Here is a 22075-nt window from a genome sequence, read left to right on the forward strand (position 1 = left end):
CTTAGTAGTTTCTTTACCCTCACAAGCTACAGTGCAAGAGGGGAGAGGGCATTCTCAGTGGCAGCCCCAAGATTGGGGAACTCCTCAACTCCCCTTCATTTATACAGCTTCCAATGATTGCCAAAGAAGAAGAAGAGTTTGGATTTGATATCTTGCTTTATTACTACCCTATGGAGTCTCAAAGCGGCTAACAATCTCCTTTCCCTTCCTCCCCCACAACAAACACTCTGTGAGGTGAGTGGGGCTGAGAGACTTCAAAGAAGTGTGACTAGCCCAAGGTCACCCAGCAGCTGCATGTGGAGGAGCGGAGACTCGAACCCGGTTCACCAGATTACGAGTCTACCGCTCCTAACCACTACACCACACTGGCTTTACCATGGCTTTATAAACTTGAGGTGTATATTTTTAGAACCCACCTCTCATTGTTTTAGACTGTTTTAAATATTATGTTTTAATGTTGTAACTCATCCTGAGGCCTTAGGGTGAAGGGCTTTTAATAATAATAATAATAATAATAGCAACAACAACAATCCAAACCTTCCCAACTGGAAAGTCATTTGGATTCTGCAAACCACCCCCCCCCCAAAAAAAACCCCACCTAAAGAAATATATCAGATCTTATTGAAGCTTTTCTGGCTTCCCTCAGAAGTCCCTGAACGCACCACCTGAGAAGAAGCCTCCAAAATTTCATGGTGTGAAATTCAGCAGGAACCAAGAGATGTGCAGAACTTCCCTGGTCTTCTCAAATTCTTTTGGCTCCCCCTGAATTTCCTCAGATGTTTCATGTGAAGAGAAACCCCTTAGGTCTCTTTTCGCCTTTCACTCTGGCACTAAAAGAGACGGGCATCGGCCATGCTCGTTTTTGTCCTAGGCCCAGAAGTGGGGGGGTGCATGAGTTCCAGCAGGGAAGGTGTGAGGCCCTCAATCTGACCTAGCAAGGACACCGCTCCCTTGGACCAGGATAATGAGAGGGCAGGGCAGGGTGGCGAGGTTTGGATGCACCAGCCGGGCTACTTATCACCTGATACCATTTGAAGTTAAATGATGACATGCTCCTGCCTGCCTGCTATTTGCCTTGCGGCCAGCCATTGCTCTTTTTGCTTTTAAAATGAAAAGGCTCGAGGTGGGAAAACACACTTTTTAAAGATGTTGTTGCCCCTTGCTGCTTGACTTTCATCTAGCACCAATTCACAATTCACAGGTTTGGTTTTTTTTTAAAAGTCCCTGAGGTAATTGGAAAAAGGTTTCAGGTGTTCACATTGCCTTATGTCCTTCTCTCTTAATATTAAGCCTTTCTGCATGCGTGAGTACAGCCTTAGTGAAAGAAAGCAGCAGCGAAGTGATGTGAGAAACTGTAAAAACAGAACAGACTTTGACAGGGAAGGAGGGAACGTAGACACTGAAAAAGCATTTCATGTGTCTGCGCCCCCTCGTGTGGTAAAATCGTGGAATAACAGAGTTAATATATTTTGCTCATGTGTGCTGACAAAGCTTTAGGTGGAACAAAAAAAATGCGTGGAAAGGTCATGCACCTCAAAGCTAGAACTAAAAGCAACTGGCTGAATTAGAAATTGTTAATTCTGCTTTTGCATTTAGGAAGGTTATAACCTGCATAAGGCAAAGCAGATTGCTAGACTTCTGATTGCAACTAAAGAATCTCACTCAAAAGAAACTGAAGTTTTAATAGCTGCTTAATGGCAGCGGTCAGGGGAATTGTTTTGCAGCATAGAATCATAGAATTGTAGAGTCGGAAGGGAACCCCAGGGTCATCTAGTCCAACCCCCCTGCAATGCAGGAATCTCAGCTAAAGCATCCATGACAGATGGCCATCCAGCCTCAGAAATACTTGTTTTTTTCTCCTTGAACAATATGAGGACTTAAAACGCATAGGATTCAGTTGCTTTTAAAACCGCCACAAGGTGGGACAATGTACAATTGTCAGGGTGCACCTGACGTTTCCTTGCAAAGTGATCTAGGTCACTTTTCCCAGATCAGCTTTTGTAACTCGGTTTTGCTTTCGAATCCCTCCACAGGTATGCCGAGAGTACCAGCGTGGCAATTGTAACCGAGGAGAAAACGATTGCCGGTTCGCTCACCCTGCCGACAGTGCAATGATTGATACCAATGACAACACCGTTACCGTCTGCATGGATTACATCAAAGGGAGATGCTCAAGGGAAAAGTGCAAATATTTCCACCCTCCTGCACACCTGCAAGCTAAGATAAAAGCTGCCCAGTACCAGGTCAACCAAGCAGCAGCTGCTCAGGCAGCAGCTACTGCAGCAGCCATGGTGAGTCCAAAGAAAGAAATGATTGCAAAAGCAGTAACATTGTCAGCTGCAGGACAGTATTAATGTATTAACTCTCCTTGCTGAAGATATTATTGTTCAGGTATCCCATTCCTTACGTATTCCAGTAAGCTTCCAAGCATGTGATGCCACTTCTGCTCTTAAGTAGTTTCAGGTTCTCCTTCAAAAAGGAAAAAAAGGAAATTATCATAGAGTTTTTCCCGTGTGTACATGGCTTGTGTATATATGTGTGTACCCAAATGTACATAACATTAGCCATGTGCCTGTGAATATACCCACAGACAGGCATTTAGCGTGATGGTAACGCACATCCCTTTATACCTGCCCATCTATAGCTTTTGATATGCATGTATATGCTTGTCAGGATCAGTCCATATCGGCAGTTTTTTCTGCAGCATTTCAGACGTAAGAATTGCACAAGCAGTTGGTGCATTCCTCATCAGATCTCATGATCTGCCATTTCCTTTTGCTTCATTTCCTGTGCTATGTTCAACAGATAATATGCCTTTATAAAGAGGTACATATTTATTTATTTTTGCCTCACTTCCTGCACAATATGCCCCCTCCCTCCTCCTCCTCCTCCTTCTCCATCTTCTTCATTGGAGTTTTTATTTCTGTTTCCCTGATGACAAATCTGCACGACCCTCCCTGTGCATCTTATTTGCCTTGTAAATGCTGTCTGCTAATTCCTTCCTGAATATAACGGGTCATAATTGGCTATTTCATGATTCCAGAACACAACTATTTCACAAAACCAAGGTCCCTCTCCAACCTTTTTTTGCTGGGTGGGGGAAACAATCTTATTAGGAGCTGTTGTGGGTCCTCTGTTGCAGGGGCACAAATGCAACATTTCACATGAAGGACAAAGCCTGAGTTTCAGATGGGTGACACACAAATAATAGTCTTGGTAGCAGAGAAGTAACATCCAGAGTTCTGCTCATTTGGACACACCCTGAGAAATATATATGCATATTCCAATTATTGCTTGTCTAAAACGTACACGTCACTGAATAGATATGCATTAAATATTTCAGGTTTGGGCCTTCTTTCCGTGTATGAGGTTTCACAGTAACTTTAAAATATATGATTTAATTGGCGAGGGGGTGGCAATAGGATCTGGAACTACTTAGGAGCAGGCACACCCAACAGCAAGACTGTTAACTTGAATTGAGGGGCCTGAAATAATTTTTATTATTATTATTACTGTGTTTCTCTTAAACATAACTATGGTGTAACGAATAATTGCACAACTGGGAAGCTAACCATAACATGGAGTAGCTAAACTGCAGCATACTGGGGCAGGGAACAGAATTGGTCAGTGCGCGCACTGCTTAAAAATGTGATGGCGGGGTTTGTCAAGCCAAAATAGCTATTTTAATGGGCCCCTTCTCCGTTCTTTGCTTAGCTGTTAGTGTCGTCCTGTATATTTTTCCTACATAGCTACATGATTTGACCATTAAAATACTACTTCATGTGAAACGTTGTTGTGTGATCTTCATAGCACACTGCCGGACTACAGGAGAGAGGCCTTTTTCCCCTGCGCTTAATGGATACTTGAGCAAAAATACAGAAGGCAGACTCTTTCTCACTCTCTTCTCCTTCCTTCACCCTTTTTTCTCCCCCTGTTATAGAGTATCTTGTTTGTAATTAACTACATTAGAGGTGTATCCTCACAATAACAACTCAGTAGTGCCTTTATTGTGCATGCTTAGTCTTGTTATTCGTTGTATATGGCATTCCGATGATTTGTTTTTTATTTGTTTTTTCTCACCTACCCAAAAATGCACTGCTGCCCCCATGATGCACCTCTGCTTGCTGTTTATGTTAATGCGCTTGAACCCCACTGGCCCATTGCCATCATGTGCTCGCTGCCTGCTAATTAAGACTCAGTCGGCTGTCAAATCACTGAAGCGACCCCTCGAGGCAACCTTTGACCTGGTACTATGACCTTTCACCTTTTAGCTTGGCATGTAGCTTTACTGTAGATGCATTTAAAAAAAATAAATTAAATTCTATTAGTAAATATTCCTTATTTCCTGTTATTAAAGTAACTGAAGCTCAAAGGGGAGAAAGAACTGAGTGTGGTTTCCTGGTCCTGTTCATGGGGAAGTTGAGCCGTTTAATCTTTCAGCCCATGTCCCCTAGGATATAGGAACCCCACATTCAGTTTAACTACCTTATAGCAGTTTCTAAAGGGAGTAAGATGGGATTTTAAATATATATTTATATATAAAGAAATGTATATAATATATATGAGATATATATATATATTTGTATCGGTTTGGTTGGCATGGCTTAACAATATTCTTAAAGTAGATTTAACATTTGTAATGCAATGTTAAAAAATGAAGAAGTACCAGCATGGAATGGTACATTTTTATTTTTGCATGAGTAGTTAAGACTTTTGGGGTTTGCGGGAGTAAGCTTCTAATATTATATTAACCTGTTTCATTCACTCTGTTAAGATTTCTCTTTAACATGGCTTTTACTTGTCAATTCTCATGGAGCTAGCAGTGCAGCTTTCTTTATTTACACCCCACCCCGACCCCCCACCCCCGGTATTGCTGCCTCCTTACTAGAAACCTGAAGCTTTATATTGTAGAAATATGCTAGTGTATAGATCTCGAGCACTGTCACTACACAATGCCATATTTTGGAGGGCAAATATTCCTTACTTTAAATCTTCAGCTTTGCCCTTTCCTTGAATAGTAAAGTCCGCTACGCTGCTTGCTTGCTCAAGGATATATATATATATTTTAAAAAGGTGGTGCCTGTTGGTTGTTCCTCCTACTGATTTTTCTGTTTCTTTTCTCTCTTTTTCTCTCTCCCTGCTCCATCCCCACCTTCCTTTTTATTTTCTTCATCATTATTATTTTTTATATAAAAAAAAAACTGGGCTATCTTATACTCATCCTCCATTAGGGAATTCCTCAAGCTGTACTCCCCCCATTACCAAAGAGGCCTGCGCTTGAAAAAACCAATGGTGCCACCGCTGTCTTTAATACTGGTATCTTCCAATACCAGCAGGCTCTTGCAAACATGCAATTGCAACAGCATACAGCCTTCCTTCCACCAGGTAAGTGAATCAGCTTCCCTCTGCCCGCGCGGGAGCCAGGCACAAGCCAAGGTCTCAGGAGGACTTCCCCATATCTTAGCAGACCTCGGAGGCTAAGGATTAGTTGCTAGCTAGAGAGCCAAGGAAAAGAGATCCCCCCCAGGGTTGGCCCTTTGTGAGTAGGGAAGGAAGACAGTCTTGCTGCTAAACTGCAGATTCTGCATATGTTTGTCTTGAAAGCAAGGTGTCTGGGTGCTTTCTGGCCTAATGTGACAATCTGCATCTTCAAAGTGTGTGATCTTACGTTTCAAAAACAGCATTTGAAGTCTTTCCCCTTGTGCCTCTTTTGCCTAATCCTCCATTTCACCTCTCTTCAGCTGTTTGGTATGGTTCTTTTTTATATATAAAAAAAATTGTTGTAAGACCCCTTTGCTCTAGACTGCGTAACAAATCACTCCTGTATGTCGTAACCGCCTTCTAAGGCCTATTATGGAAGACAAGACCCATTAACCTTTTTAATTGTTTATCGGGGGGTGGGGAGAGACACAAACCTTTTGGAGCTTTGCCGTTGATTTTATCGTGAGCGAGACCAACCATTATTATTATCCATTTCTATACCGCTTGATATTTTAAAGGGGGAAAATATCAAAGCTGCTTACGACACATTGAAACGTCAAATAAAACAATCCAGAACAAAACATTTGCTGAAGGAAGTCAAATTCAGAATGTAAATTCCACCACCACTTAGTCTGAAAGAAGAGCCACTCAGGGGCTTTTGTGCTCCTAGAATTTATGTCCTGAGATCCCTAAGTTGGAACTAAACTGGAGAGTCCATTGGGAAGATCCCTTCCGGAAGGATCAGTGGCAGAACTGGGTTGCTTTGTCAATGCTACTGTATCATATACATATCAAGATACGAATTTCCCTTAATCCACTCGCCCAACCACCTTGCCTAACAGGAAGGGAAAGTTGAGACAGAACCCCAGAAAGAACGCTCAAGCATGGCCAGTGTTACAGATATCAGCCATTGGATTTGTGGCGTACCTGGGCAAGAGCAGGGGCCCCCATTGTGCTGGCTGTTAGTAGAGACACTGCCACCCGCTTTCCAGTCCATTTTCCCCCCAAAGGAGGGTGGCACTCTAGCATGCCATGAACTTGACTTCCACACTTATTTAAAGCCCGCTTTAAACATTACTGCGAAGTTGACCATTACATCCCACTTAAGGGTTGTTTGCCTCCTTGCACCCCTACATGCCAAGGAATAACCAGGGTTATTCCAGGGTTCTAAGTCACACAGGGTTCTAAGTTCCAGGGGCTACACAGGTAGTAAAGGCTCGCCACTGCAGATGTTTCATCCCTAAAGAAGAAGAAGAAGAAGAAGAGTTTGGATTTGATATCCCGCCTTTCACTCCCTTTAAGGAGTCTCAAAGCGGCTCACATTCTCCTTTCCCTTCCTCCCCCACAACAAACACTCTGTGAGGTGAGTGGGGCTGAGAGACTTCAAAGAAGTATGACTGGCCCAAGGTCACCCAGCAGCTGCATGTGGAGGAGTGGAGACGCGAACCCGGTTACCCAGATTACGTGACTACCGCTCTTAACCACTACACCACACTGGCTCTCAATGCTTTTTTCATTACATATGTACAAGTAAATTAAATGTACAGATTATAGAACTAATAATAATATGTAGGTGAAAATGGCATAAAAATAACAACAACAACAATAATAATAATAAACACATGAGAGGCTAGGAGCGGACCTCAGGAGCAGGACTAAACACATGGCTCCATAGCCCCTTTGTGTTTTGTGTTGTCCCTTCATGCAAGTAACACATGAGAAGTTGCTAAGATGTTCCCACGCCATCATTGACTTCATGTAAAAAGTTGCACAAGAGCGGGTGCTTTGGGCAAAACGCTGCACATAAAACTGATGATTACGTGTTCAGGTGAGGATGGCAAAGTCATACGTAATCTCTTTTAAAGGGTACTGAGTCCTTGCTAGACCCATTTCTGCTCCGCCTAAAATCAATGGCAAAAACTCGCTTAGGTTTCCATTGTGATTCCCAGTGCTTCAGCAGGAGTGAAACAGTAATATTAGCTTCTGGGAAGATCTGGCCTGCGTGGTCTCTTACTGCATTTATTGAGATAAATATATGGAATGGTATGTTGGCACTATTTCACATGTCGTCGTGTGAAATGACCTGTTTCGTATCCTAATGAGAACATACCTCTTTGTGTGCTAAATTCTGCTAGAGAAATATTGAGGGACTCTAATGGGTTTCTTCCCCCATTTACTACTTTAAATCAAACTTTGTCTTGAGCTGGAAAAAAATGAAAGATAAAGTTTGAATTAGCAAGTTTTGAATTACACCTTGATTAGTGAATTAAACCTTTTGAAGTCAAGGTGATGAATGTAAATAACAGGGTTGTTGTTTTTAATCACTGATAAACAAAGGGGTCCTACACAACTGTCTTTTTTTTTCATACCTGCCAGTTTTTGCACCATAGGTTTTCATTGCTGCCTTACATTCATTTGCTGCAAACCCTGTGCAAGAATGTGTGTTGGTTTAAAATGTCAGTCTAAGATTAAAACCGAAAGCATGCGTAGTTAAATTTCAGGAAATAATTATAAAGAAAGGCAAATGCTTTTTTCATTACATATGTACAAGTAAATTAAATGTACAGATTATAGAACTAATAATAATATGTAGGTGAAAATGGCATAAAAATAACAACAATAATAATAATAATACAGATAATGCTGATGGTGTATAATATGTGCACATTATGCTTGTCAAAAGAAGAAGATAGGCCTGAATCTCAAGGGACAATTAAAGAATAAACACAAGGGAAGTGGAGGCAGAGGTGAGCCAGGAAACACTATGCCCTTTCAGTTGCAATAGATTCAACCCAATGCCCTTTGTTCATAGAAATATTCCTTCTGTGACTGCAAGGGCTTTGACCTCCACTAACAAAAGAAGTGAAGCTTAATTTCTCCAATTCTGCCTCCCTTTTGCAGTCACTTGTACCACCTGTCAGAGTGGCCAAGAGGGTAGGGTCCCCCCCCCCCAAAGCTGTGGAATAGTTTTCAGAGCCACAGAGCGAAGGGGTGTTGGCCAAAATTTTATCCTCACTTTCATTAGCAGGAACCAGGAGCACTCTCTCCATCAGCAAAACTCCACTCACAGAAGATGTGTGTGTTTGCATGCACACAAGCAATGGAGAGAGGGTCATGTTGTCCTGCTAAGTTCAGAGAAAAGCAGCTAAGCTATATCCATCCGAAAAAACCAACTGGCCCATATCACTGGCTAATCCTGTGTTGCATCCAGACTAACTTAAGCAGACTTAGTTCCCAGTGCAATCAGCAGGATTTAAGTCAAGACAAACTTGTCCCCTTCCTTTCAATAGGATCTTTGTTCAACTTAGTCTGGATCTAGCCCAATACCTTCAAAATAGATTAGTACTAATAATGCCACACAATAGTGACTCGTCATTTATAAAGTTTTTTTAGTAGTTAAAATTTTGAAAGCAACTTTTAATATCATAATTCATTTGTATGGTAGTGGTAATTGTATGCAACAGAAACAAGATAATTATATAATTTAAAACCAGTTTCCCAATAACTGTCGTAATTTCAGCACGTGTTTGTTCCCGCTGACTTCTTTAGTTGCAAAACCGCTAGAAAAATCTGCAGAGGGCACTAGAGTAACATCCAGGACATTTCCCCTTGCAGAAAGTATCAGCACATCTTTTGCTTACTAAGGGGGCAGTGAGAACAGTTGGCCTCCATCCTGACAGCATGCTCTTTTCGCACAGCCCCAGATGCAGAACCCACAATTAGTGTGGATCTCAGCAGTATAGAACACCTTTGTGTGTTTAGTTGTCCACACATAGATGCCATTAAGCTCGGATCACTCTTGAATCTGCATATATTGAAGGGTGCGTTGCTCTCACAGGTGCATTTCCACTTGCAGACATCACACTAAATGTGCATCCGTTGAAGGGTGGGGCCAATGCTACATTTAGGTGTGCATGTAGCCTCATATGTAGAGAATCACAGGGGCGCAATGGCGCCCCTAAATTATCCTAAGAAATCCTGCGTGTGCCAGCATTTAGGGTGGCACCTGCCTGATATGCAGTGTTGCAAACTTTTGTAGTTCTGATTTAATATCTGAAATCAAGGCACTAGATCTCTGTACAAGTGAAAAGTATCACAATCCAATAATGTTCTGCAGGTTTAAAAACAAGAATAATAATTTAAGCCAATTTTCAGGGAAATTGGTTTGAGACCCAGCAGGCATTACGCACTTAGTAAGGAATGGATTAATTAAAATTGGTGATATTAAAAACCAACAACTCAAGCTTCTTCTCATGCTGTTAGAGCCTTCATTACCCTTACTGCCCTAGCTCATTTTAATCAAAATGCCAGCACACAGTTCAATCTGCTTTTCCTCCTGCCCTGCTCATGTCAGACTAGTTCTAATTGACCACCACCTTGCTGTTTGAGTTGACTGTGCTGATGGTTACATGCCACTGTTTCCCATAATAACCAATTTTTTCTTCTTTGTTCAAATGAGATTTTCCTAATTACACGTGTGATGGGTTGTTTTAATTCTTTTCCCTTTGCAAATCCACCTTCCTGTTGCAATGCATGATGGGCAGGCTCAATATTGTGCATGACACCCGCTACAAGTGTTGGTAGGTGCCAGCTTTGTTTCTTGATTATCTTTTTTAAAAAAAATCTGTTTAGCAGCTCACAGACTCTCAAAATCCACTGCTGGGTCTTTAACATGTAGCTATTGTGCCAATCCATTTCCCCTCCTCCCCCCTTTCCCCTTGCACTAACAACTCGTCAATTAAATGCACTTGCTTCTATTTAATTGACTCAGAAATCCTAGAAGCCCTTTAGCAGACCAGGTGGCTGTGTGACACATCCCCCCTTGCCCTGTCTCCCCCCCCCCCACACCGCCAACCTCACCCCCCAATGCCACAATCTCCTTAGCAGCTCTGGTGGATTTTGACTGGACTCTGAGTTCCAGTTTTTTAGAAACTGTTGTGCGTCTTTCTTTCTTTCGAAAAGAAAAGAAAACATTCGGTTATATACTTCGTGCAAGTTAATCCAGAACTAGAATTTCAAGGCAGGATAAAAAAAGGGGGGGAGGGAGAGACGGGTGGTGGCGGCGGAATATTTGTCGTGGGATGTTAAAGAAAGGGGGTTACGTCAAGTTTGTTGGTTGCCTATGAACTGAAATAATTGAGCTTGATTGTGTTGATTCCCGTGATTTGATGGTAACAAGCGTTTCTCCTCCTCTCTCCTCCTCCTCCTCTTTCATCTCTCTCCCTCCCCTCCTTCCTCGCTCTCCGGAATGTTGTCCCGCTTTTTGCTCTGCGATTGCATGTCACTTTGCTGGTGGTGATATCTCGTCCCCACGGCTTATCTGCTGATATAAATACCATACTCGACGATTCCGCCACCTGTTGCCATGGTTTCCCATACTGCTACACTCTCCTGTATGTTTGCTTATATGATTTTCCTCCCGAAAGTTCCCATGGTGCACGGCGGTACGCCCACCACTGTGTCTGCAGCAGCAACATCTGCCACAAGCGTCCCCTTCGCTACAGCAGCCACAGCCAACCAGGTTTGCTAATTTACAGCTTTGTTTCTTAAAACATAACTCAGAATCAGTGCTTTTCAGAAGCATGGGGTTTTGTCCGTCCCCCCCCCCTTTCGTTCTGTTTCGTTTTTTGTTCGTTCGTACCTCTTGTTGGCCTACACATTTCCCTGAGATCCGCAGCATAGCTTAACTAGCCTTTTGCCCATGCTCAGAAAGGTTCTGCACCTCCATTTCCAGTACTAAAATATTTGACACAGTCCCTCTCATGAATTACTCAGCATAGGAAGGACCCCACTGCCTCCCCATCTGTTTTTAGAATAGTCAGAGAGCTTGGTAATAGAAGGAATCCAAGGCTACAGTACTTTGTTTTGTTGTAAGTAGAATTTTACCAGCATTTGTTAAGTGATGGATTAGAGTCTGGATAGGACTCCAACTCCCGCTCACCCCAGCCAGCATGGCCGGTGACCAGGAATTCTGGGAGTTGGAGTCCAACCAAATCTAGAAGGCCACAGGTTCCCACATCCCTGGAGTAAAGGGTCAGGGACGCAGTAATAATAAAATCATTACTATTGATGGCTGGAATGTTCCAAGGCTATCAAAATTTGAATGCTTAAGCCTTTCTAGCACTCCGGCTTTCTTTTCAATTTTCAAATCAGTCAGGGGATTGACAGCCATGTCCATTGCAACCCAGATTACATTTACTCTTAGAAATCTATCGCAATTGCCTCTCTGCCTGGACAGTATAATTACAACAAACAGAAACATGGTAACAAGCCAGTAAGTAATAAAACTATTGCGCTTCAAATATCAAATTTAGAATCGAATCTGACTCAAATTTAAGTATGTGATTTATCCATTTGCATAGGTCTTAATTCCACCATCAATTACACAGCCAGTGATTCAAATGTTTGCGCAGATGCTTAACGATTAAATAGACAATATTTCAGGGCAACGCAGCACACAGTTCATAGGTCATGAATGGTAGACCGTCAGCTTTTTGATTAAACCATTCTGTTTGCCACACAAGTGAGCAAAGTGCTGTTACACTCAGGTCCTGCTTGCACGGCTCCCCATAGGCATCTGGTTGGCCAATGCGAGAACAAAGATTCTGGACATCTTGCATAGGCAAGGGTATTCTCTTGGGCCACAGAGCATGGTGTGCAATACAATCCTTCTAATCTTTTCTTGGAAAGAAGTCCTGCAATATTCAGGGGGCTTACTCCCTAGTAAGTTTAGAATTGCAGCCCTGATATGCGCAGGACCCTACTGTTGTGCATGAATCAGCATAAATGCAGATGTCTTACTTTTTTGCCACTGCACCACATTGCTCCACAGGTGCTCAGCAGAAGAATTGGTGGCATTGATGGTGCTGCGTATATATTCCCATTACAGTGGTGCCTCGCAAGACGAAAAGAATCCATTCTGCGAGTCTCTTCGTCTAGCGGTTTTTTCGTCTTGCGAAGCAAGCCCATTGATGGATTAGCGGATTAGTGCTATTAGCGGCTTTTAGCGGCTTTTAGCGGCTTATCGGCTTATCGGATAAGCGGCTTAGCGGCTTAGAAAAAGGGGGGGGAAGGAAAAAAAACCCGCAGGAACTCGCAAGACATTTTCGTCTTGCGAAGCAAGCCCATAGGAGATTCGTTTTGCGAAGCACCTCCAAAACAGAAAACTCTTTCGTCTAGTGAGTTTTCCGTCTTACGAGGCATTCGTCTTGCGGGGCACCACTGTATTTCTGTCCCCCCCCCACCTTTTTTGACAAAATAACATGTCTGTGAACATTTTCAGACACTGAAGGATCACCCTTTAAGACTAGAGTGTTTGAACATGAACCAGCTTTCACTTCCTTCCTAAATGCATTATTAGTTTGCATTGCACCTTGCATTGATAAGTGCATTGCGTGGAAAGTGGAAAATTCAAGGCAGATCACACCGGCAGCTACACTAGGACCTGAGCACTGGAGAATTTGTATAAAAGGATTTCTAGGGAATCATCATCAAGACAGGCCATAGCCTTTCCAAAACACTTGATGATGATCCATGAAACGCTGCTGGCCAGCATGCTCTGCCTTCCCCATGCCTGAACCTTACATGTGTAAAAAGAGTTACTTTTTCCATTCCTGGGGGATCCTTCCCCTCATCTTCCAAAATGTTGTGGGTTCAGCAACCCACCTGCTTAGACTGAGATTCACTTAGCTTTGCACTGGATGCTGTTGAATAACTGAGAGACGAAAGGTTGGGAGCTAAAAGCAAGCATACCCTTGGGACTGCAGAAAACAGCTCATGCCTTAGTTGAAACTGAGTGGTTACAAAGACCGTAGGTGCTATGGCAACAGATTCATGCACATTTGCTAATGGTTCCTCTCCCACTCACCTGTACAGCTTCACATTTTCTGTATAGTAGTACCTCATTTTGCTACCGGGATCCATTCTGGAGTCGCGGTCGCTGGCCGAAAAAGACACTGGACAAAGTGCCACGTTTGTACACGCGCGCGGAGCGGTTTGTGCTTCTGCGCATGCGCGAGCGGTGAACCCAGAAGTAACCCGTTCTGGTACTTCTGGGTTTGCTGTGGACGTTCGGCGGAATGGGTGCTCACCAAGGCAGATGCTAGACGAGGTACCACTGTATAGGAAAGCAGGATCTGATCAGCCCTGTTCAGACATTCGCAATTGAACAATTCCAATCTTAGGGGCAAAAGGCAGCTGTATGCTTGTTAGACCCATTCGCCCTTGTTGCATTCCCGATGACCCACTCCTGCAGCCGCCCACTGCTAAATGTCTGTGGTGAATGGGCTGTTTGTGTTGGTTTCTCGTGCAGCATAGACTGATCATGCAGGGTTCTCAATAGGATGCGGTGCAAGGTCCCTGCCGCAAACGTCTGCTGTCAAGCAAGACAGAGGCTGTCAGTCCAGTTAGCGCTCCCCTGATGTAGCCCCTCCCCACGCACACAGTTGGCATTGCACGAAGGAGAATTAACGGAATAGGGATACGAAGTTCACAGAGCAGTACAAACGATAGGAAGCCAATGTAAATTAGGTGTAAGTTATGCAGCTGTATCTTATCCGTAGTCCAGACTCCATTCAGGAGCAGGGCTACTGGCCTTCAAGAGGGGGAGCAAGCTTTTAAAATGGAGTTTAGACTTGGCAGTGTAACATCAGGTGGGTCCACATGGTCGTGTGACCCAATTGAGCAGAGTTTGGAATAGGGGCAAGTCTTCCCCTTGTCCCATCTCGTCTCTGCCACTCACCCCAAATGCCCCTCCAGCCAGGATGGAGCATTTTTCTCTCAAATATTGCTTGAAAGGCTGGCCATGAGCCTCTCGCAGATAGGGTACTGCTTATGCCAAAATTAAAAGTTCAGCATAAGTGGCTCATGGATACAGACCTCTGCACAGGGCACCTCCTTGCGCATGTGCTCTGGAAATGGCAACTGTTGTTTCTGCTTTCTGTATGATGATCTCCAGCATACAGATGGGTGAGATGTCTTGCTTCCAACCTCATCAAGACTCCACACAGTAATGTCAGTGAAAGAGGAGTGGTGGGAAATTGCACCTCGGGTGTGTGCCCTTTCTGTTGGTTAAGGACCAAAAGGAAAACAGCAGCCACATTGGCACATTCCCAGACAGTGTGCAAACTGCAACACAACCAGTCTTCAAAATTCACACTTCTCTGAATTTTGCAGTGTGGTGCTCCCATCAAGTATTGTGTACAGAAATGCATATACTAGGATGAAGCATGCATAAAAATGCTTATATTGATGAAAATAGCACATGGAAATTCATTACAGTATGGAAAATATAAAAATATACAATATACAAAAACATGTACGTTAGGAGAGATTCGCACTAAAATGGTGGTGAATTTTCATGAGGATTTTTTTTTAAAAAAAAATGCAAACTGATGTGGAAATGTGGAGAACTGAATTTAAAAAACTGGAATTGATAGACTTGCCCATTCTGAAGGGCCCCCACAAGCCCCCACATGGGACTGTTGCCACAGCCTTTGCAATGGCCCCAAATCCTAATACAGTGGTGCCCCACAAGACGAACGCCTCGCAAGACGGAAAACCCGCTAGACGAAAGGGTTTTCCGTTTTGGTGGCGCTTCGCAAAACGAATTTCCCTATGGGGTTGCTTCGCAAGACAAAAAAATCTTGCGTCCCCCCGCAGGTTTTTTCCGGTTTTTTCGCCCTTTTCCTAAGCCGCTAAGCCGCTTATCAGCTGTTCCGCTGATAAGCCGCTTAACAGCTGATCGCGAAAAGCCGCTTGACAGCTGTAGCGCTAATCCGCTAAGCTGTCAATGGGCTTGCTTTGCAAGACAAAAAAACCGCTAGACGAAGAGAATCGCGGAACGGATTCTTTTCGTCTAGCGAGGCACCACTGTATTATAATTGATTCATAAGCAGCAAAACAAAGGACTGTATATCAGGAATCCCCCCCCCCCCCGATTCAGCAGGAATCGGTTGATAAACAGTTCAGCCATCTTTTTTAAAAATATATTTTTTAAAAAATGTCTTTTAGGATCATTAATGTAAAACCTCTGGCAAAATCCTCTTTCCCTCCCACAGATGATAATGTAACTTTTCTGTATTTTTAAAAGACACCGCCCACCCCCATGCATTTTCCAAGCCAGATTCTGTTTTCGTTGTGCAATCTGACCATTTCATGCGTATCTCTCTGGGTCTTCATAACGCACTGCAGCCAAGTTCCGCAGCCCAACCCTCAGTATATGCATATATGAGCCATATATGTATATAGTATGTAAGCATTGTTGACATAATGTAACGCCACCAGAAATAGCCCGCCCACCCCCACCTCCCGCAATGTGCATGCATGCAGAAGTTGTTGTTTTTTTAAGAGAACTGGCCCCTCCGTCGTCACTTGCCAGTGCTCAAGGTCCTTGGTCTGTTTCAACAGCACTGCTCTTGAAGCTTCTACACAGCTGGGTGCAACATCCTCTCCTGCTGCCGTAGAAAACAAATGGTACGAGAAGCTCAATTACACTTGGCACATGTTTCCGTGCACACTCATGTGCTGTAGAAATGTATACAGTACACCTAAAGAACAAGTCTGTGGATAGGGGACAGTTAGTCATGCTTGGTGGGTGGGATGTGGGACTCAGTTACAAGATGTGCCACAGCTCTTCGTCTCCCATCTCCTGACCTGTCTGGTGGATATTATTATTATTATTATTATTATTATTATTAATTCAACTTATACACCGCCCTATACCCGGAGGTCTCAGGGCGGTTCACAACAAGACCACAACGTTTAAAATAAAACCAAAAGCAGTAACCCAATAACTCCCCCCCCCCCGCAAAAGTCACATTCTAAAAGGGTTTGGATGTCAATAAGATTGATCAAAGGCCTGGTTAAAAAGGAACATTTTTGCCTGGTGCCTAAAGGTGTATAATGAAGGCGTCAGGCGAACTTCCCTGGGGAGAGCATATATACTTGAATAACAGCCAACGGGAAGTTTATACACTGCAGACTTGAGGGAGTAGTTGGTCATACCTTGGTTGCCGAATGCCTTGGTACTTGGACATTTTGGCTCCGAAATGCCGCAAACCTGGAAGGGAGAGTTCCATGTTTTGGAATCCGAACGTCCGGCGCAGCTTCTGCTGCTTCCGATTTTCGAACCGTTCCGGGAGTCAAACCGACTCCTGGAACGGATTAAATTTGACAACCAAGGTACCACTGTACCGTAGTGCAGAACCTTGCATCTGGTGAGTAGGTCCTTCTTTATCCTTTCTGAGCCAATTCAGACTTCATTTTGAGGAAGGGACGTAGTTCTGTCTCAGGTTTAGTCCCAGAGGCCATCTTTTGGCATCTGAACCCCTAGAAAGCCACTGCCTGCCAGTGTAGACAATACTCAGTTGAATGGACCAATGGTCTGACTCAGGATAAGGCAGCTTCTTGCATTCCTAGCTTTGAAGTGCAAAGAAACGCTCCTTTGTTCAGACCACATCTTGGGAAGGCCCAGGCCATTCATGGTTTGCATATTCCTGTATTCAATGGCTCTCGCCCCCAGCTTGTGCAGGATTCCCACTGCCAGCTGCGGAAGAGCAACACCTCATCCCTTCAGTGAGACATTTTGCTGGTCAACAAAGAAGAGCGCCCAGTTATAATCACCAATCCATATCCCACCAAGTTGAGTTTGTTTTAATGGTTGCAACTATAGTTCAAAGTATTGATTTTTAGGGGGGGGATACTCCCAAGTTATGCACCGTTTGAAGACTTTCTTTCAAATGGCAAAGAGAGAAAGAGAGAGAATAACTGTGTATGTTATGGTGCAAAACGCTATGTTTCATAACAAAATACATCTAAAATATCACTCCAGGTAGCCTTACTTTCCATATTATGGAAAATTAGACCCTTGTGGGAGAAATTTAATATGGATACTAACAATTCTATACTTTTAACCCACAATTTAAAGACACTTGACAGTGTGATCCTAACCATGTCTACTCAGAAGTAAGTCCTGTTGAATTCATTGGGGCTTGCTCCTAGGTAAGTCAGGTTTGAATTGCAGCCTTATTTTTATAAATAACTTCCCCTGCACAAAGGCATTTGGGGCAATATTTATAAAATTTAAAGCAGAAATGCCATTCACAAAAATGATCCAGACAGTGTCAGCATCAGGCCATAATCAGTAAGTCAAAACAGTCCCCGCTACTCATCTGCCAGCAACAAAGGATTCTCCTTACTTGCTAGTAGACTACAGTTAGGTGGATCTGCATTGGAAAGCCATTTCCAAGGTGTGACACCAGAATAGAGATAGATGGTTCTCTTTCTTGCTTTGCTAAGTTTACTTGCCAAAAATGGAGTCTTTAGGAATCTGGGGAAGACATACTACCCCCCCACCCCAGCTGGGAGAATAATATATTGGGAATAAATCCAAGAACCTTATTAGGAGGTTATTCTTAGGAAGATATTTAAATTTGATATGTGCCCCTCCCCACCAAATGTGTTTGTGTGTGTTTGTGTGTTTCAGTACAAAGATGGAAACATTCTTAGGTGCATGATTAGTTTATGTGCTTGAGATTTTATTCCAGTTCAGTTCTGGAGTGGATATTCTGATTGTTGGAGATTCCAGCTCTGCCTTCCGATATGCCTTTCGCTTGAATATCAGCGCAGCTTAACCAGAAAATGAAATGATTTGCAACAAAACAAAACAAATCTGGCTCAAAGTATCTTAAAATTGAGCGTGCAAAATTCATGGGCCAAAAGGTTGCCAAATTTTTCCACAGCGAGTTAGGCAAAGTCCCCCAAACTGTATAAATATGTGTAGGCCAACAAAAAGGACTTTTGAAATTATTGCACTGCATGAACTTTTAACTGTTAATTTTATCCTTCTTTCTAAACAATCAGTAATCATTACTAAACATTGGTTGATATACTACTTAACAAAACATTTTTATTTAAATTGATACCTGTGTTTTTGTTAACTTGCTGTTTCGATATAGAAGTCCACCATCTTTCACCTGAGCTGTTAGTAAAAAAATAATAATAATGCATTCTTGTGGAACACATTATTCACAGGTTACATTCCTTTTCTTGTTCTTCAATAGATACCCATAATATCTGCCGAACATCTGACTAGCCACAAGTATGTTACACAGATGTAGACATATAATCATCAAACAGTAAGTTTCTCAAGTGTGCTTTTTATTGCATTTTGATAGTGCTATTCTGGATTTGCATTTTCTCCTCCCTGGAACAAGAACCAAGTTAGCAGCCCAGTTTGGATGTAATACCCACAGCAGGCCGGAGAGCAGACTAAGCTAGGACTCCTCTGTGGTGTCTGCAACACAGTCCTATGCATGCCTACTAAACCCAAATGAGTTGAATGTCAACCCAGGTAAATGAGAAGTGCTGTAGTTTTTTGGGTGAGCATCTGCTTTATATCCAGAAAGTCCCAAGGTTCAATCTCCAAGCAGAGCCGGTGTAGTCAGTGCCAAACTGCATGGACTTGATGTAAGGCGGCTAGCTTCCCATTTTCCTAAACGTGCATAGGATTCCATCTCTGGTTTACCAAGGGCAGGTAATTTTTGTACTTGGAGGAAAAAATCTCACCTTCCTCTGATGCCCACACCCATGCAGTCTGAAGGGGAAAGTCCATTCACACTTTTTATCCTGTCATCTACTATACACGGGACACGGGTGGCGCTGTGGGTTAAACCACAGAGCCTAGGACTTGCAGATCAGAAGGTCGGCGGTTCGAATCCCCGTGACGGGGTGAGCTCCCGTTGCTTGGTCCCTGCTCCTGCCAACCTAGCAGTTCAAAAGCACGTCAAAGTGCAAGTAGATAAATAGGTACCGCTCCAGCGGGAAGGTAAACGGCGTTTCCGTGCGCTGCTCTGGTTCGCCAGAAGCGACTTGGTCATGCTGGCCACATGACCCGGGAGCTGTACGCCGACTCCCTCGGCCAGTAAAGCGAGATGAGCGCCGCAACCCCAGAGTCGTTTGCGACTGGACCTAATGGTCAGGGGTCCCTTTACCTTTTACTATATACACAGGCTAGTTGTAAGTGGCATTTGAAAGTATCATTTTTTAAAAAAATGAATACAAATCCAAAATCCCATAAATTCTGGATAATGTACTATGCCCTACTGTCTAACTACTAGATACAGAGACTGCAAAAGATTTAAGCTTTTGCGTGTATGTCCTAAAGGAACGTTGCATAAATTCCAGGTGCCGTGCAGGTGTCATTTTTAATGATTACATAAGGATGGTTAATAAGGGAATGGCTGATATCAAGGAGCCTTTGATTTTTCTTTAACTGCCACAGTTTCCTTCCGCCCCAAAGTCTCTGTAGGGATAAGCATCCAATTGGCAAGGTGGATCATGCAGCACATGAATGACTCTCAAGCTGTCATTCAATGCAGTTTAAACCTGCATGGTCCATAATAGCCGCAAGTCAAGTTGCCTCTGTCATCACACCAAAAAAATCATGTCCTTTCAGTAGGTGCAGGCCTTAGTCTCCTTTTGTGTGAGACTTAGAACTGGGAATCATCAAGCTGATAGTCTCTCCCCTGCACAAATTACGAAGTGATATTGAATTTGTGTGTGTCTTTTGTGACACCGGCTGTCAGGAGAGATCAGGCAAAGACCACAAACTCATCCACTTGCATAAATTAATCTTGAACTGCAGCTCCAGCTACTGAATGTCAGGTCTTTACAAGTTAACCTTCTGCTCTGTGAGAAAAGGTTTCACTTGACTACACCTGTCTGCTTGGAAGAGAGTTTTTCTTTCTTTCTGCACTTAATTTAAATTTGTGATTGGAGTGTTCAGTACTGGTTCTGCCTGACATCATGTCTTCATCCAACAAGACTATTTTTAAGTTGCCGGTAATAGCTCCTCTGCCATCTCCTATCCCTGTTTCAAGGGCAACGCCTGCTGTGGAAATGGAAGTCGCTTCAGAACTTTTCCCTCTTCCTGCTTCAAGTTTTGCCATGACATCAAATGCATTCACATGACAGCGCTGTGAGGCCACTTTAACTGGCATGGATAATCTTGGGAGCTGAAGCTTTTTCGTGGTAGTGACCTCACAGAGCTACAGTTCCCACAACCTTAAAAAACTACACTTCTCAGCAGGCTCCATGACAATTAAAGTGCCATTCAAAGAAAGTTGACCTTTCAAATGCAGATTACTTCACTGTTAAGGCAGGCACCTAAAAATAAAATAAAAGGCAAGAATTGTCACTCTTGGTAATGGCAGGAATCATTCTGTACACTGTACCTTCCACAGCCACTTGGGTGTATTCTGAGGTCTGCAACTGCTATTCTTGCTCCTCTGGCCCAGAACTGTCATCCGGGGTCGATTTTGCAGCTCCAATGACACAGCATGGCTCCTGACAGCCCTGCTTCTGTGTGTCACGTTCCTCCAGGCGTTTGTCTCCTGCAAGGGCGGCCTTCCTTCTCCCTAGGGGCCGCCCCGCTTGTGTCGCTGTTCCCTGACAGTCCACTCTGTTCTATAGAGAAACCCCTCATCTTGCCCAGTAGTTCGAAGTCTGGATAGGTGGACCTCAAGTTGCTGCGCCTTCTCTTCCAGCCAGTCAACCACCTTGCACTTGCTGCAGGTGTATTTTCTCACGTTCTCAGGCAGGAAGACCAACATGGTGCTGGTGTTGCAGATCGCCGCAGCAGCTCCCTCGCCGTCCATGTCTCTCGGTTCTTCGTACACCATGAGACAGCACTCCAAGCCCCAAAGCACCCTTGCAAACTCTCCCTATTTGCACTCTCCCTTTGGGCCCAGTTTGCATCACAGCTCAGAAGGATATTACCAGCTGGGTGGAGGCTGCCATTGTTGCTCCTCAGTCTGGCTATGGTTCAAACACCTAAGAACATAAGAAGAGCCCTACCGGATTGGCCAAAGGCTCATCTAGTCCAGCATCTTGTTCTCACAGCGGCCAACCAGATGCCCAGAGGACCTGATAGCAGCAGGTCTCTCCCCACCTGCGATTCTAGGCAACTGGTACAAGAGACGCATGCTGCCTCTTACAGAGAAGGGAGAGAGCAAAGGCGTTGTAGCTCATAGCCATTGATAGCTTTATCCTCCGTGAATTTTCTTCCTCTTTTTAAAGCCATCCAGGATAAGTATGGGTGGAAAGGGGGGAAATGTGAGATAAAAAAAATGGCAAATAATAATTAGTACTAGTTATGTCCTGGTTGGGACATGGGTGGCGCTGTGGGTTAAACCACAGAGCCTAGGACTTGCCAATCAGAAGGTCGGCAGTTCAAATCCCCACGACGGATGAGCTCCCGTTGCTCGGTCCCTGCTCCTGCCAACCTAGCAGTTCGAAAGCACCTCAAAGTGCAAGTAGATAAATAGGTACTGCTCCAGCGGGAAGGTAAATGGCGTTTCCGTGCGCTGCTCTGGTTCGCCAGAAGCGGCTTTGTCATGCTGGCCACATGACCTGGAAGCTGTACGCCGACTCCCTTGGCCAATAAAGCGAGATGAGCGCCACAACCCCAGAGTCGGCCACAACTGGACCTAATGGCGAGGGGTCCCTTTACCTTTACCTATATCCTGGTTTGTGCTCAGGTGTTTAGCAAGTGCTGATGAGTATCAAAGCTAAATAAATTTAAAAGGGGGAAACT

The 22075-nt window shown here is 43.8% G+C and overlaps 1 protein-coding gene across 16 annotated transcripts in view; it reads left to right on the forward strand.

The window, feature by feature from the left end:
- Positions 1-22075, forward strand: part of MBNL1 (muscleblind like splicing regulator 1) — a 179194-nt gene that overhangs the window by 152588 nt on the left and 4531 nt on the right. For 8 of the 16 annotated variants that reach the window (XM_053390306.1, XM_053390310.1, XM_053390298.1 and 5 more), the window contains 6 exons: positions 2034-2291; positions 4194-4247; positions 5232-5385; positions 10026-10061; positions 10908-11002; positions 18543-18617. In XM_053390306.1, the coding sequence (XP_053246281.1) occupies positions 2034-2291; positions 4194-4247; positions 5232-5385; positions 10026-10061; positions 10908-11002; positions 18543-18599 (654 nt within the window). In that variant the 3' untranslated portion in view covers positions 18600-18617. The remainder of the gene's footprint in view (positions 1-2033; positions 2292-4193; positions 4248-5231; positions 5386-10025; positions 10062-10907; positions 11003-18542; positions 18618-22075) is intronic. The other 8 variants (XM_053390300.1, XM_053390308.1, XM_053390309.1 and 5 more) reach the window with 5 other exon arrangements.

The sequence above is a fragment of the Podarcis raffonei genome, chromosome 5, assembly GCF_027172205.1.
Source record: "Podarcis raffonei isolate rPodRaf1 chromosome 5, rPodRaf1.pri, whole genome shotgun sequence".
NCBI lineage: Eukaryota > Metazoa > Chordata > Lepidosauria > Squamata > Lacertidae > Podarcis > Podarcis raffonei.